This window comes from Gekko japonicus, unplaced genomic scaffold (assembly GCF_001447785.1).
Source record: "Gekko japonicus isolate JY-2015 unplaced genomic scaffold, Gekko_japonicus_V1.1 scaffold376, whole genome shotgun sequence".
NCBI lineage: Eukaryota > Metazoa > Chordata > Lepidosauria > Squamata > Gekkonidae > Gekko > Gekko japonicus.
In genome coordinates, this window is record NW_015164675.1 from 551,355 (window position 1) to 565,865 (window position 14,511).

General features: G+C 42.6%; 1 protein-coding gene across 1 annotated transcript in view; it reads right to left on the reverse strand.

The window, feature by feature from the left end:
* Positions 1-5,011: 5,011 nt before the first annotated feature.
* The window catches only part of PDLIM4 (PDZ and LIM domain 4), a 104,131-nt gene continuing 94,631 nt past the window's right edge, over positions 5,012-14,511 (reverse strand). Inside the window, exons 5-7 of the mRNA XM_015409272.1 lie at positions 13,512-13,669; positions 6,099-6,219; positions 5,012-5,517 (exon numbers count right to left, since the gene is read on the reverse strand). Of these exons, the coding sequence (XP_015264758.1) occupies positions 5,313-5,517; positions 6,099-6,219; positions 13,512-13,669 (484 nt within the window). The 3' untranslated portion in view covers positions 5,012-5,312. The remainder of the gene's footprint in view (positions 5,518-6,098; positions 6,220-13,511; positions 13,670-14,511) is intronic.

Below are 14,511 nucleotides of genomic sequence, written 5' to 3' on the forward strand. Positions count from 1 at the left end.
TTAAAATGTTTATTCTTTCAGTGCACTGGCAGAGACATGTAAAATAGCATCCTGATTTTACTAATTTGTACAAGATAAAAATCTGTGAGAGGAATGGAATATATCCCAGACATAAACCAATTTGCTACACAAAGTTTTAGTACAAAGTAACTCTTGAAAAACCCCAGTGAGTTATCAACTCATTAAACAAAAGTAATTAGGAAATAAGCCTGCAGAAATTCTGATCGCTGAGAATTTGTTCTCACATGAAAGGCAGGGAGTGTCTGTTCCCTTGCCAGTGTTTTAAAGAATTTATATAAAACCTGAAAAAGATTACTGAAAAATACCTACGTGAATACTTTTATGTGATTTATAGCATTCAGAACTCAGGAGTAATGAAAGCATTTATGAATTTCCAAGATATGCCACATGTATTGCAGCACATCTAAGATGGACAACAGACACCTGCAGGGTGAAAAATGGCTTTAGAAATACAGTTAAGAGACAAAAAAAAATTCTGCAAAGTGATATATGGTCCAGTATGTCAAAAAATGTGGGGCTCACAGAATTATATGGGGGAAAGCTGGCAGCATAAGGCTAAAACCCATCACAACTTTGTTTACAAAGTTTTCTTCTTTGCTCATGATCTCTATTTACTGTCAGGCAGCCATATGATTGTTATTACTCATGTATGTATGGGGGGCATTTTAACTCACATGCGGTTGCTGCAAATATTCTGAGAAAGGAAAATTTAAATACAATGATAATAAGATATGATTGGCTTTTTAAGGCTTGAAACAGATAATAAACATATGTAAGAATGACAAGTATGTACATTGTCTGGCTGGTGCCAAGCAAATATGATGGAAACATATGCTTGTGCCTGATATATTGAGTGGGACCATGCTGTGAGTTTTTGAAGAAAGAATTTTCCCAAGTGAGAGAAAGGGAATCAGGACTCAATGAAAGAGAAACAGACTTGTGTGTTTGAATGTTGAATCCGATGAAAAATTATACCTGGCATTTTGTACTGGCTTTCAAGTGACTATTGCAAGCCTATTTGTCTGAAGAACTGTGCTTCGCACACGAAAGCTTGCACTTTGAATAAAACGTTGTTGGTCTTAAAGGTGCCACTGGGCTCAAACTTTGTTTTGCTGCTTCAGACCAACACAGCTACCCACCTGGATTTTTATTGCAAGGCACGTGACTGAAATGGCCTCTTAATAACTCCTAAGTAAATGTAGTGGACCCCATCTTATAGTCTATTTCTGCTGAAGCAAGGACACTTCTGCCAGCAGAGGAGGTAATTTCCATTTCTTCTCCCCTCCATCTGCAGGCCTCTATATGATGCCAGCCCTGTCCTCTGGAGCCATTGTTCTGTGAGCAGGGGCTATGATGTAATGGCAGAGCTGGGAAAGTTCTATTCCATGAGTGGAACTCCACTCAGAGATTGCAGGATCCAACCCATTATAAAGAATTGTACAGATGAAAACGGTGGGCCAAGGGGATGTTTTACATGGCTTGCCCAAAGAACCCCAGAAAGACACTCTGTAGTATATCTGTGAATACAGCCTAGAGGCAGGGTCCTAGCGATAGTAGAGTTTCAGTACTGCTTTAAATGAATTTCTTCCTATGCCTTCTAACTGCCACAGTTCTTTGCTTAACAAGGTAATGGAAGAAACTGAAAAATAGAAGATAAACTTCAAGGCACATCAGTAAAGCCGGCTGAGGGGAATGATCATGGTTACCTTTCAAGGGAAAGGACATAATATAGGTATTTGTGGAGATAAATACATCCACCAGTTGATAAAATATTCGGTTCTTAATATGCATTTACCAATTATAATTAAACAGAAATTAACAAAACAAATTATCATCATGCTTGGGCTTGTAAAGTCCAACAAATAAGCCAAATTTATATGAAAGTTTGTTGTTACTACAATAGAAACATTTGTCCATCAGCAGGCAGCAAATAACTAGCAATAATATTATCTACATTATTACTGACAACCCTAAGCATTTCCAGGCTTCCAACACACATTGATTTGGTTCCATCCACAAAGAAAACTAGACATCGGTCCTGGTCACACGGGCCGGAAAATGGGGGTGTGTGTGGCTGTTTGCCCTGGAGTAAAGTAACGCGCGGCAGCCCAATCGCATGTCCTGTCGAGGTCCCGTGATTAGGCCGTTAGGTGCCGATCACATGGCTATCCTGCAGCGCGGCAAAGAAGCGGTGCGATTACACCAGCAATCGCTAGATGCTGCTTCCGTGGCAAACGGGAATTTTTTTTCACACCAAAGTTTGCGCATGCGCATGATCGTTTGTGTGCATCCTGTGGAGACTTACAAAAAAACACACCATCAGGTGTGCGATGGGACATGGATGGGTGCCGGATGCCACAGGATTCAAGCGGAAACGCGATCAGACGCCTGCCCTTGCCCCGCATTTTCTGGAAACTAGTACATCGTATGTGGTAGTTTTTTACTCCGCATCTTCAGCAAGAAGCCACAGGTTAGCCATGGGTGTACTACGCTTCCCAGATGTTGCGGTGTGATCGCGCACTGAAAATCCACCTATAATCTGTGTCTTTATCACGGCAACTTCTTCTTGTAAACGGGACCATCGTTAAACTTTATTTGATGGCAAAGCTGCCTCATTAACCTAGAAAGCTGACAGGACTTTCAAACTGGGATGTGGATGCTTTTTGTGACCTTATGGAGGTTTGGTGAGAAGACAGGATGTGAATGAACTTTATGGAATTTTATTCATTGCAAAGAGAAAATATGCATTGGCAGTACCTGTTTGGACTAGTCCACCAAAATACTGTTGAAAGCTAACCTTTCTCTGATTGCTGCCACTTTTTTTCTTAGTTCATGAATAATGGGCTTATCCATACTAGGCAAAAAAACTGTTCTTTTTGTAATGCTGTTTGTGGACTGGATGAGTGATGCTGATCTTTCCTTTTCATCCAAGAAATTAATAGCACCATCCTTTATGTCTGCACAAAATCATTTAGTATCATCAATTTATTCAATGTAGAGCTTGACTTCTGGCTCTTGAGAGAGTGTTAGCTGTGAACTTGGCCTTTCCTTACTTAGGAGTATACTTGATCTTTCATTGCTATAATTCTAGGATGCTAATCAATGAAATTTCTATTGCTGCCCCCTAACTTAAAAAATGTAGTCTTCATTCATGTAGAATCTCTGCTGTCACTATGCTTTGGGAAGAACCTCTACCTCCTTAGGGACTTCTGCCAGATCCCAGACACCCAGCTCTATGGACGGCTATCCTAGCTGCCTAAGGTGGTACCATGCATTCTACATGGACTGTCATGTAACAGAAGTGAACTTTATACCAGTTTTATCCCTGAATATCCCTATAGCTCACTGTTTACAAATACCACCCATATTTCAGAGGTGCTGGGAGATGGCTGGATTTAGAGGTTTTCTGAGTATGCTAAGGTTCTTGAGCATTTCAGTTCCCAAAAACTACATCACACATTTGGTTGTTAATACTTAAGAGCAGGGGCTGACATCTGTAGCCTTGGCAACATCCTTTTATTCCCAAACTGCAATGTTCTTTGCTAGCATCACAAGTAGCTAATGACACCTCTTAAGGTGTCGTCTTCAGGAAACAAACAATTCTTGTTCCTAATGATACATTCAAGTCTGACAAGTTATCTACAAGTGCACACTTCTTATGCTATAAAATGATTGTCTAGAAAGGTCTTTATATGTTACATGAAGTTAGAAGTAAAGTATCTTTCCACCAAATTACTTGACTGGAAGGGATTAACTTACTTTTCATTTTACATGTTGAATTCAAGCCCTAGTACAAGGGCCCCCAATCTTTTTGAGCCTGGGGGGGCACCTTTAAAATGCTAGGTGGTGGGGGTGCAACCACAAGATGGTTATTTCAGGAGGCAGGTCCAACCACAACATGGCTGCCACAGGAGGCGGAGCCACAAACACAGAGGAAGCCCAAATGCAGGGCAGAAGAGAGATAATTTTAAAAATACACTGGGAAAGAGGAATGAAAGAGAATAAAACAAATACTCTGGTGGCAGCTGCCACTCCAATCAGAAGCCCAGCTGGGCAAGATCCCCAACTGGCCCCACTCACTTTCTAAAAACACTTGGTGGGCCCCCCACTGGGGACCCCTGCCTTAGTACATAGACTTGAAATATCTATATTAGGAACAATTTTTAAGGAATGTGGTTAGTGTGGAGTGAGAAATCCTTTGTTCAAAGTAAAATAAAATTGCAAGTTTAGGTATGTGGATGAGAATGTCAAGAAAATGGGCCAAAACTCAAAGAAAGAGAAATCTATTTGCGCAGTGTAAAGATTTTGTGATATACCTGATTCTTCGTTATATGCTATACAGTCCGAGCACACCTGTATACCAAGCTTGCCGTTGGGTGCCACAATGAGTTTACACGATGACCTCTCAGTTTTAACATGAAGTTACATGATTACATGACCTGGAAAGGCCTCTGAGGTAACTTAGGTCCATCCATGAGAGTAAAAATAATAATTTATTTATGATAGCAAAAAGGTGGTATTGGGGAATATGCTCCTTTGTATCTCTCTAGCTGCTGCTAGTATGCTGCCTCACCCAGGTGGCAAAATGTTAGTGTTTATTCTTAGATGGACTACATATGCATATGGTAAAGTTTGGAAATCACAATCAGGTCATTCTTTTCCTAAGTTCAGTATAGGAAACACACTGTAAAAACTACTCTTTTAAAAGGCCTTTCATTAATACTAGGAGAAATTTATCTGCTCATTCACAGGTTTTTCACAGAAACTTCTTTCTATAGTTATGTAGCTAAAAGTTCATTACAGATGATCTCAATTTTCTAGTACCTTGAAAGCCACAAAGATATATTGCATACCAGTATGACTGAAAAAAGAACATGTTTTAAAATGTCAATGTTATTTTTAAAGTGCCTTATTTCCTTTGAGCTTTTAAATTGTCTTTATATTTTTAAATGGGAAAGAATAAAGGAATACTGGTTTTATATGAAACAGATTTTAAAAGCATCCATATTTACATAGATTTTGGATTGGGCTACCATGGAAAGTATTTGCAGTAAAAAAACCCAAAAACAAAAAACAGCAACCCAAAAGCAAAGTGTCAAGAGGGAAAAAAACCCTTTTCAGAGGCTTTCAGCACTATCCCTTGAGATCCCAAGTGTAAACCATTTTATCTCTGAAAAAGGCATTTTACAGAGACTCAATCGGAGTTGATTACAGACATACTTTAAAACAGACACTGTGCCTGTGGGTGGGTGAGCCACCTTTTGACCTCTCCAGGAAACAAGAGTATTTATTTAGACCAGTTCAACTTTAGCGTTGGGATAAACAGCAACCACGTCATATCCTTCTGGAGGCTTAACCCTTTCCTTGGCATGTGTTTCACAGTACAGCTGTTCTTCAATGAAGAAGTAGCCCCTCTGCTTCAGGTTGAGGCCACAGTCATCGCACATGAAACACTCTGGGTGGTACAGCTTGTCCCGGGCTTTTACTATTGTGCCTCTGTCAAAGTGTAAGGAAGCAAAAAAAGAAGGGGGTGGGGGGAGAAATTCACCACTATTAATATTTATTTCAGGCCATACTTAGTGGCTTGCATTTTGTGCCACCTGTGCTACAGAACTTGCCTCCTCCCTCCTCATTCACACACCTTCTCTTCCCCGCCTGCATTATATCATCTGAGACACGCAATTCAAAACAAAACCACTGGTGCACCCCTCTTTCCTTGTGCAAGAAACTGTGAGTACTCTGTGGGTTTTGCTCCACACATGTAGTGTTAGATAGCCAAGAACCAAATGGTGTCCATGACACACACTCCCCAATGTTTAATTAAATGAACAGTGAAATTCCGTATGTATAGAGCTTCATGTGAGTTGTTCAACACCAAAGTGCTTAGATCAACTCAACAGCATTTATGCAGTAGAAAAGACATCCTATTCCAGTATTCCTCCCTGTATATAAAACTTCCTTATAACATAGATTGCTTATGAGCTATAACAACTTTGAGGCAGATGGTGTGTCCATTGTTTAACTTTCGCAAAAACTATAGCAAACATTAAGCGTCTTGGGGGGATTCATGTACTTACACAATTCCATTGCCACATCTGGTACACTCAGGCAGCATCTGTAAGCCAGACATGGCTCCACCCAGCTTAGATACTGGAGATTTAACATGTCTTGGACTAGCCAGTCTATCATGTTTTTCACCTGCCAAAAATGTAAGACATATTTTGGAGTTATTTATTTAAAGCATGAGGAATGTATCTATCTCAAAAAGTAATTGATTCCTAAATTCAACAGGTAAAGGTAGGTTGACACAGTGATGTCTCATGGGATAAGTCTGTCTGGTGACGTCCCTCACCACTGGAGTGAAGACAGTGTACTTGAGTTCAGAGCGTACTGACTTGGAAGTAAATCCCTCGGAAATCAGTGGGATTTACTTCTGTATCATCATGATTAGGCTGGGCTGTGTGATGGTAGAAGCATTTGGTAAGCAGGATACAGGGATAACAGCAATAATTCTTTGGAGGAAAATGGAAGTGTGAATATGAGAGTCTGAGCACCTGGGTAGCCATGAGATAAAAGAATTAGATCAGAATGGACCTTCTTGGGAAATTTAATGGGAAGGATTCCAAGAAGGAAAAGTGGTAAGAAAGTGAAACACAGATGAAACTCTGGAAGAACAGATGAAGTTCCATAGTTTAGAAAGACCATTATATACTAACTATATATATCTATATATATGTATACGTATATCTGTGACTAACTGAAGGGGGGGGGACAAACTTGAAACCTTTTGCTATGTAAGGGAGATAAAGCCCAGGAATAACACTGCTAAAGGGCACTTTTACTATGCATCAGATTCATTTATTTTAGAGTATGTCTTGAGTCAGGAAGCCCATTATGAATCTGTCACAAAAGCTAGAGACTGGCTCTTTTCTTCATGTTAGACTGTGCTTCATGCATCTCAGAACTGACCAGAATGGCAAGCAATGTATTTTTATGTACCAAGGGGTAGGTACACTGAGTAAGACACTGATCCATCCTGTGTTATTTGTGCATATATTCACATATGCTCATGTCCAGAGATGGCAATTCATTGTTTCCTAGAAAGCAGGCATCTCTTTTTGACATCTCTGAAACACTGCTGATTCCCAAGCCACATATTCAGATTACTGTACCCATTTCTTCCCAGAAAAAGTAATGCGAAATGGTTAGGGTCACCAGGTCTTACCTGGTCACCAGTGGAGGGATTTGGAAGGTGTTCCTGGAGGGGGTGGGGATGTCGTGTGACACCCCAGATGCAATTACATCAGCTGGAAGTGATCTCATTGCATTGCCGATATTGCACGGCAATGCTCTGGTTTGAGGACAAAACTCTATGGTTTGAGGGCAAATTTACCATAGAGTGTTGCCCTCAAACCAGAGCGTCCCCCATGACATCACCAACATTATCACATCACTTCCGGGTTATGTCATTGTGTTGGGATGTCACATGAGGATGTGGCTGTTTGGGGGAGGGGGTTCCCCTACCGGAGAGCTGGCTGGTGGCAGGCAGAAGCCCCCAAAACTGGGGGAACCCCTGCCTGGACCTGATGTCTGGCAACCCTAAAAATGATACAGCTATTCTTAAAAAAAAAGAATGCTACAAACATTTGAATAAACTAATAGCTTTCACACAAAGTTAATAATCAATATATCTGGTGTGTGTATGTGTGGTGGCACTCACAGGTACACTTGGTGGGGGCTCTCCAAGATCTGAGAGGGGAATTGGTGGAAATTGGTGCAACCTTATATGTAAGTACTAACACCTTATATTTTACATCAAATGAAAGCCAGTGTTGTGTAATGCTTAGAGTTTCAGGTTAGGATCTGGGAGACCCAAGTTCAAATCCCAACTTGCCATGGAATCTTGCTGGGTGATCTTGGGACAGACACACACACTCAGCCTCATCTATCTCACAGGGCTGTTGTAAAGATAGTACAGAAGAAAATGATGTAAGCTGCTTTGGGTTCACCTTGTGGAGAAAGGCAGTGCTTAGATGTATTAAAAAAATTAATCAAGCTGAACATGGAGCAAATAGGTGGGTGGGAAAGAGAGAAGAAAGCAGGAAAGGTGCAGATATGGGGGTTACCAGGAGGAGGGGGAAATGAAATAGTGTGGCGAAAGGTATACAGGGGAAAATGAGGTGCCCTCCACAAGTCCTTGTACGTTCTCCACTGTGCAGTACTGCTGGGCTTGATGGCAGGTACAATAGAAATCTATCATAGTTTTCCTGGGTAGACGGTGCCAGGGGAGGGAAGGAGGGAAAGAAGATGGGGGGGGAGATAAAGGTAGGTGTGTTGGTGGTGGGAAGGAGAGAAGGAGGAAGGAAAAAGGGAGAGTTTAGAGGGGCTTCCTGGGCACAAAAAAGGAAATAGTAGGGGATGGGAACATGAGATGCCTACTGCAGAGTGGGTGTTCAAAGCTGGATCTCTGTCATGGGTCCTGGCTCAGCTGAGGAAGAGGCACAGAGCAACCCAGCCTCCTCCAGAGTCAGCCCAGAAGAGAAACCTTTGCTAGCAATTGAGGGAGAAGAGGCTCCAGTATCTGCACAGGAGGTGCAGCAAGGCAAGGAGCCTGAGGCGCAGTCAGAGGAAGAGCCTGGTCCCCAGCCTGGTCCAGCACCCCCAGCTGGAGGCACCTCGAGGCCAGACCCAGCACCTCCAGCTGGAGACACCTCGAGGCCAGAATCCCCACCTAGCTCACCTGAATGTCCCAGACACAGGGCACACCAGTGTCTTGATGTGCAGGAGAGAAGGAGGAGTGCCAGACTTCAGCTGTTGCAAAGGGAACATGAGTCTTTGCAGGTTGCCTCCAAGGGAAGGGGGGGTCTGGTTATAAGCAGCCATGCTCTCCTACCTCGGTGCAGACACAACCGTGCAATCTTGGACCTTGTTCCGGCTGCCAGCCTCCGCTCATCCCTCCTGAGAATTCTGATTGATCGCTCAGCATTCCGACCCCTGGCACTGTTTCTCAGCTTGGTTTGGACTTTGCACCTAGCTTAGTATTCTGTATTTGTGGCGAACGGCCAGAGTCAGCACAATCTCCAAGATCCTAGTCTGAAACTCTAACCACTACACCACTCTGGCTTTTGTATGGTGGCTGCTATTTAACAGTAGCAAGCAGCTGTGTCTGGGTGAGCCCTGCCCGTCAGATAGCAGCAAGTCATCCAGTGTTTCCTGCCAGGCCTGACCCTGATGAGTCCTCTTTCAAAGGCCATAACAATCTTGGTAGGCACCTGTTCCTTTTACTGACAGAAACTGAGACTGGAAGGATGTCAGTACTGTTGTGGTTGCCAGCAATGGCCAGTGAGGACATTAGTAAGCTACAGGTGCTGCTTTGCTCATTTTGGTGGTAGTAGTAGTGTGTGTGTGTTGAGGGGGGGGGTCAATTCCCTAGTGTTTATTTTTGAAAGATTTTAGATTTTTCTTCAAACCTGGGGCTTTTCTCAGGTTTGTAGAAAAATCTGTCTTATCTGCCCAAAGCTTCAGTCTCTGGTAAGGATCCCCAGATTTGGCCATGCTGAGAATTTGATATATTAGTATTTTCCTTTGACTTCTAGGGAAATGTTTTAGGCAGAGTCCTTTGTTTCAATTCCTTTTGTTTCATTTTCATTTATTTATAATTTCATATGTCCCTGAGGTAGGGTTGCCAAGTCCAACCTTTGTAATAGTGGGGGAGTCCCGGATGTCCCTGGGAGCCTCCTGGCGCACGCGCAAAGCGTGTGCGCCATTATCATGTCACCCAGAATGGACGCAATTGCGTTGTGCATGTTGGGGCGGGGCCACAATCATCCGAGGGAAAACCATAAAGTTTTCCCTTGGATGATAGAGCGTTCTGACGCGACTGCTTCACCTCCGGGTGATATCTTTATGCTGGGCACATCACGCACTTTGGGGGTGGGGTCCCCCCCAGCGGCCCAATCCCTGCTGGCGGAGAACGGGCCTCTCGGGTGGGGGTTTCTCTGCCCCCCCAGGGGGACTTGGCAACCATACCCTAAGGTGTTCTTTGCATGCTGGCAATATGCATATACCAGAGGTTCCCAAACTTATTTGGCCTATCACCCCCTTTTCAGAAAAAAAATTACTCAGCGCCCCCCTGGAAATCTACCTTCAAGAAGTGGACAAAAAGATGCAGTGACAAATTTGCACATAGTAAAGAAAGATGTTGTTGTTTACACAATAGCCGAGCAGCAACACTAGTCTTACAAGGGTGCACATGCATTTGCACTTTGCAAATGCATGGATGTGATTGGCTGTGGGGACCCCTCCCCCCTGATCTCAGGGAAGACCAGGAGAAGGCAAGAAAAGGCTGCTTTAGACAGGTTCTGGACTATTCTTTCTTTATGCTTCTATTGCCCCCATATTTTTATTCAACGCCCCCCCCATTTGCACCTAAGGCTCCTACTACCCACCGAGATTGTTCCAGCGCCCCCAGGGGGTGGTATTGCCCACTTTGGGAATCAGTGTGTCAGCTATGCTGCCATGAAGGTTGGGGAGCTCGGTCTGTGTCTGGTTAATTGCTTCTGCATTCCTTTCTGTGCTTTCTCTGCTGTGCGCTGAAATGCTTATCTATACAGATGTGCAGGAGGGTGTTGTGGTGTCTGGGTTTTCCTAGGTGTCGTGGGAGAGTGTTCATTCTCAGCTTCAGCTACCTAACGGTCTCTAAGCTTTATCCCGCACACGGGAGGGTACCTAATTGGCCAGTGCTGGGGGGGGGTGTATGCATACGAATACCCTATATCCTATTGTGCCCATGGGGCCACCACCATTCTTAACAATGCCTATGTTACTGCATCTATAGCTCTGCAATAAAAATATAACTGTTCCTGAATGCATGTACTTCTTTGTTGGCTGTGGGTTCTGACACAGTGGCATATACAAAGAATATTGAAGGACCAATAAGGAACAAATCAAAACAATGTATTTGTGGGCAGGCTCACTAGCTTGTATGGTGCATCAATCAGAAGAAGAAGGAGGAGGAGGAGGAGGAGGAGGAGGAGATTGGATTTATACCCTGCCCTTCACTACCTGAAGGAGTCTCAGAGTGGTTTACAATCTCCTTTCCCTTCCCCTCCCCACAACAGACACCCTATGAGGTAGGTGGGGTGAGAGAGCTTTTTTGAGAACTGCTCATGAGAGAACAGCTCTGAGGGAACTTGTAACTGACCCAAGGTCACACTAACAGCTGCATGTTGAGGGGTGGGGTATCGAACCCGGTTCTCCCAGATTAGAGTCTGTGCTCCTAACCACTACACCAAACTGGCTCTAGAAATAAAGATATATGCTCCAAGATAATTTTTCCTTTGGGGCAGAGATTTGTGGCAAAGGTAGTATATCTTTAATGAGGGACTTATTTACTTCCTGGTTAGCAAAACTGGAAGTGAATCTCTACTCAAGGACACCTCCTGAGGTATGATGTACACTTCACCACATGTTCTTATCTGTCTAGAAAAGCAGTTAATACAGAGTCTTATCCTTAAGAATACAAAACTAGGCCCAGAAAAGCAAGTCTGTGAAACTTGACTAACAATGCTGCTCTAAGCAGAGTTAAACCCTTCTAAGTCCATTGAAGTCAATGGCATTCATTCAATAAAATTTCTTGGATAATAAAATATAGGGTTTTTTTAAAAAATAAACAGAAGACTATTGCTTTTGATACATTTATTGCAAATTTGTCCAGAATCTCCAATATGTGACAAAGGCTTCAAAGAGGTAGGCAATCTATTCCATTTAGGTGAATGTCATGTGAGATATTACTCCATCATAAGTGCTTTCTTTCCTGTTTCTGTATTCATACACCCCCATTACATCCCTTGTCTAGCAAGCTACATAACTTTGTAAAACAGACTGAACAATCCAGACATTCTTTGCCTTGCTTTAAGTTTTGAGGGCTCATCTTTCATGAATGAGAGGCACCGACTGAGGTAACTGTTACACTTCTCAACAAATCCTATCAGGGTCCCTGCAGGAGACATTTCTTATTAGAGACACAGTGTGTGCACATTGATTAAAAAAACAGAGCTAGTCAAATAAAATATATATTCTATAGACTTCTGTTTGTAATGCAATTCCATCTCAAAATGAAGTGATTCCAGCTTTTGAGAGAACCCACATTTCATGGGCTTGTTTCTATGCTAGTATGAGAAGGGAGCACTCACTGGAGAAGACCCTGATGCTGGGAAAGACTGAAGGTAAAAGAAGAAGGGGACAGCAAGGAATGAGATGGTTAGACAGTGAGGAATTTCACATTACCCTTTTTAACCCATTTTGAAGCTGTTTTTGATCCATCGTGGAGTAAACCGGTATAGGGCTGCCATTTCACACATGGATTTCCCCTTCCGGTAAAGACCTGGATCTGAAGCGGTTTGCCATTTCAGACTGCACCGCTTTTTCCCTTCCCCTTTTTTCCCCGCCGTTTTTCGCCCGTGCGGGGGATCTCCAGCTTTTTTTTTTTTTTAATGTTCACTTTAGAGCGCTATAACACAACACTCAGGGCATTCCAATGGGGTTGATATATTGCTCTTGTGTTATAGCATTATACTGTTATACATTTTTTAAAAAGCCAGAGATCGTCTGCGCGAGTGAAAAATGGCGTGAAAAAGCGCATCGGAACTGGGAGAGGAAACTCAAGACTACTTGGAAGCGGTTGACAGGTAAAACGCTTCAGCCCCGTTTCCTAAACGGGACAGAAGCGTTTCTGTGTGAAATTACAAATATATTCTGGTAGGGAACCGGTTCTAAAATGGTTCTGTCTGAAATGACAGACCAGAAACTGTTTGGGAACTGTTCCTCTTCCGGATTATATCATCTGTCTGAAATTCCTCAGTGTTATCGAAGTATGTATTTGAAGGGCTGTCACTTTTGAACTATGGTGCTGGAGAAGACTCTTGAGAGTCCCTCGGACTGCAAGTCACGAAGAGTCCGACTCAACTGTGCGACTGGACAACAACAACAACAACAACAAAATGGCTAGATGAAGAGAAAGATATGATATAGGTGGAAATAGAATCACATTTAAGAGAATAAAGGAATCTAAACCAGGCTGCCTGAGGTGGCATGAAAGCACAAAGCTAATGCCATTTTTTATAACCAAACCAAAAAATGCCAAAGAATACACTATGTGTGCAGAGGGGTGCTCAGTTGATTCATGGACCATGATGTTGGTGGCCCAGATTGACCAGGCTAGTCATGCTGCTGCTCTAGCAGCTCCCCACCTCTTTCCCTGCCTTGTGATACCCAACAATAAGGGCTCTGATTTCCCACCTCTCCCTTTGTCACTGTTCAATGGGATAGCCTTTAACTTCCTACTGAACCATCAGACTCCTCAGTGTATTTTAATGTTAGATGTAACTGAATTGTATTATATTTTTTGTGTTAGTGGCTTTGATTTTTAAGGTAAAGTAGAATTATGTTTTCAAGTCAAACAAAATATTTTAGAATGTTGCATTCCTTACCATTCTCTCCAGCTTCCAACATGCCCTGCAGATAACGGAAGGATCCTGACTGCTTTGGTTCTGAAACGGGCTTTTCATAATCCTGAAGCATTTTGTACACATCAGAGTCCATGTCAATTCCATTTCTGTTTCTTGGTAGGGACCTCAAAGGGTCAGCACTATTTAAAGACAAGCAGAAGGTCAAACCAGCCAACCAACAGCTGCACAGTAGAAATGATCTGAGAAGGATGAACTGTTGTGAACGCCCATCCCAAGACTCTCTAGTACTTCCATTTTTTTTACAAAACAAGAGTGAGTTTCATAAGCACTGTTCTTCAGCTTTAAAAGTTTATGTATATTCTAAACACAATACAATGAAGCATGTTTCCTTTTTTCCTCACTGGACTTTTTTTTTGCCAGAAGACAACTAGCTGTGTAGAAATAATTGTACAAAGTACAAAAGACAAACTGGCACACTTCTCATTCTCCTCACTACTGTGAAATAGGGCTTAAAACTGACCAGTTAGCCCATGCATACTACAGAGGGCAGCTGCCGCAATCCATTGTGGATTCCTATGTCACACATGTGGATCACATTTTTAAAAAATGCATTAAATTAAATTACAGAAATTTGGATGACATTCAACCATTGAAAAAGATCTGGCACTTGAGGGCATTGTTTGTTGTTGCCAAATATGATCTCAAGGGTATGTTTTTATCTCAAATTCTTCCTAATAACATAATTCCCTTCTGGATTGTTTCACATTTTCTGAAAGATCCATTATATTATATTTAAGAAAATACTGCAAGGTTTAAACAATATTAGGTATACATGGTCACCATATGCAACCTACAGTGCAATCCTAAACAGAATTACACCTGTCTAAGTCCACTGAAGTCAGTGGCCTAAGAAGGGTGCACAGACCGCACTGCTAAGCAGTAGGGTTGCCCATTCTGAGCTGGGAATGTCCTGGAGATTTGGAGGTGGAGCTTGGAGAGGGTGGAGTTTGGGGAAGGGGGG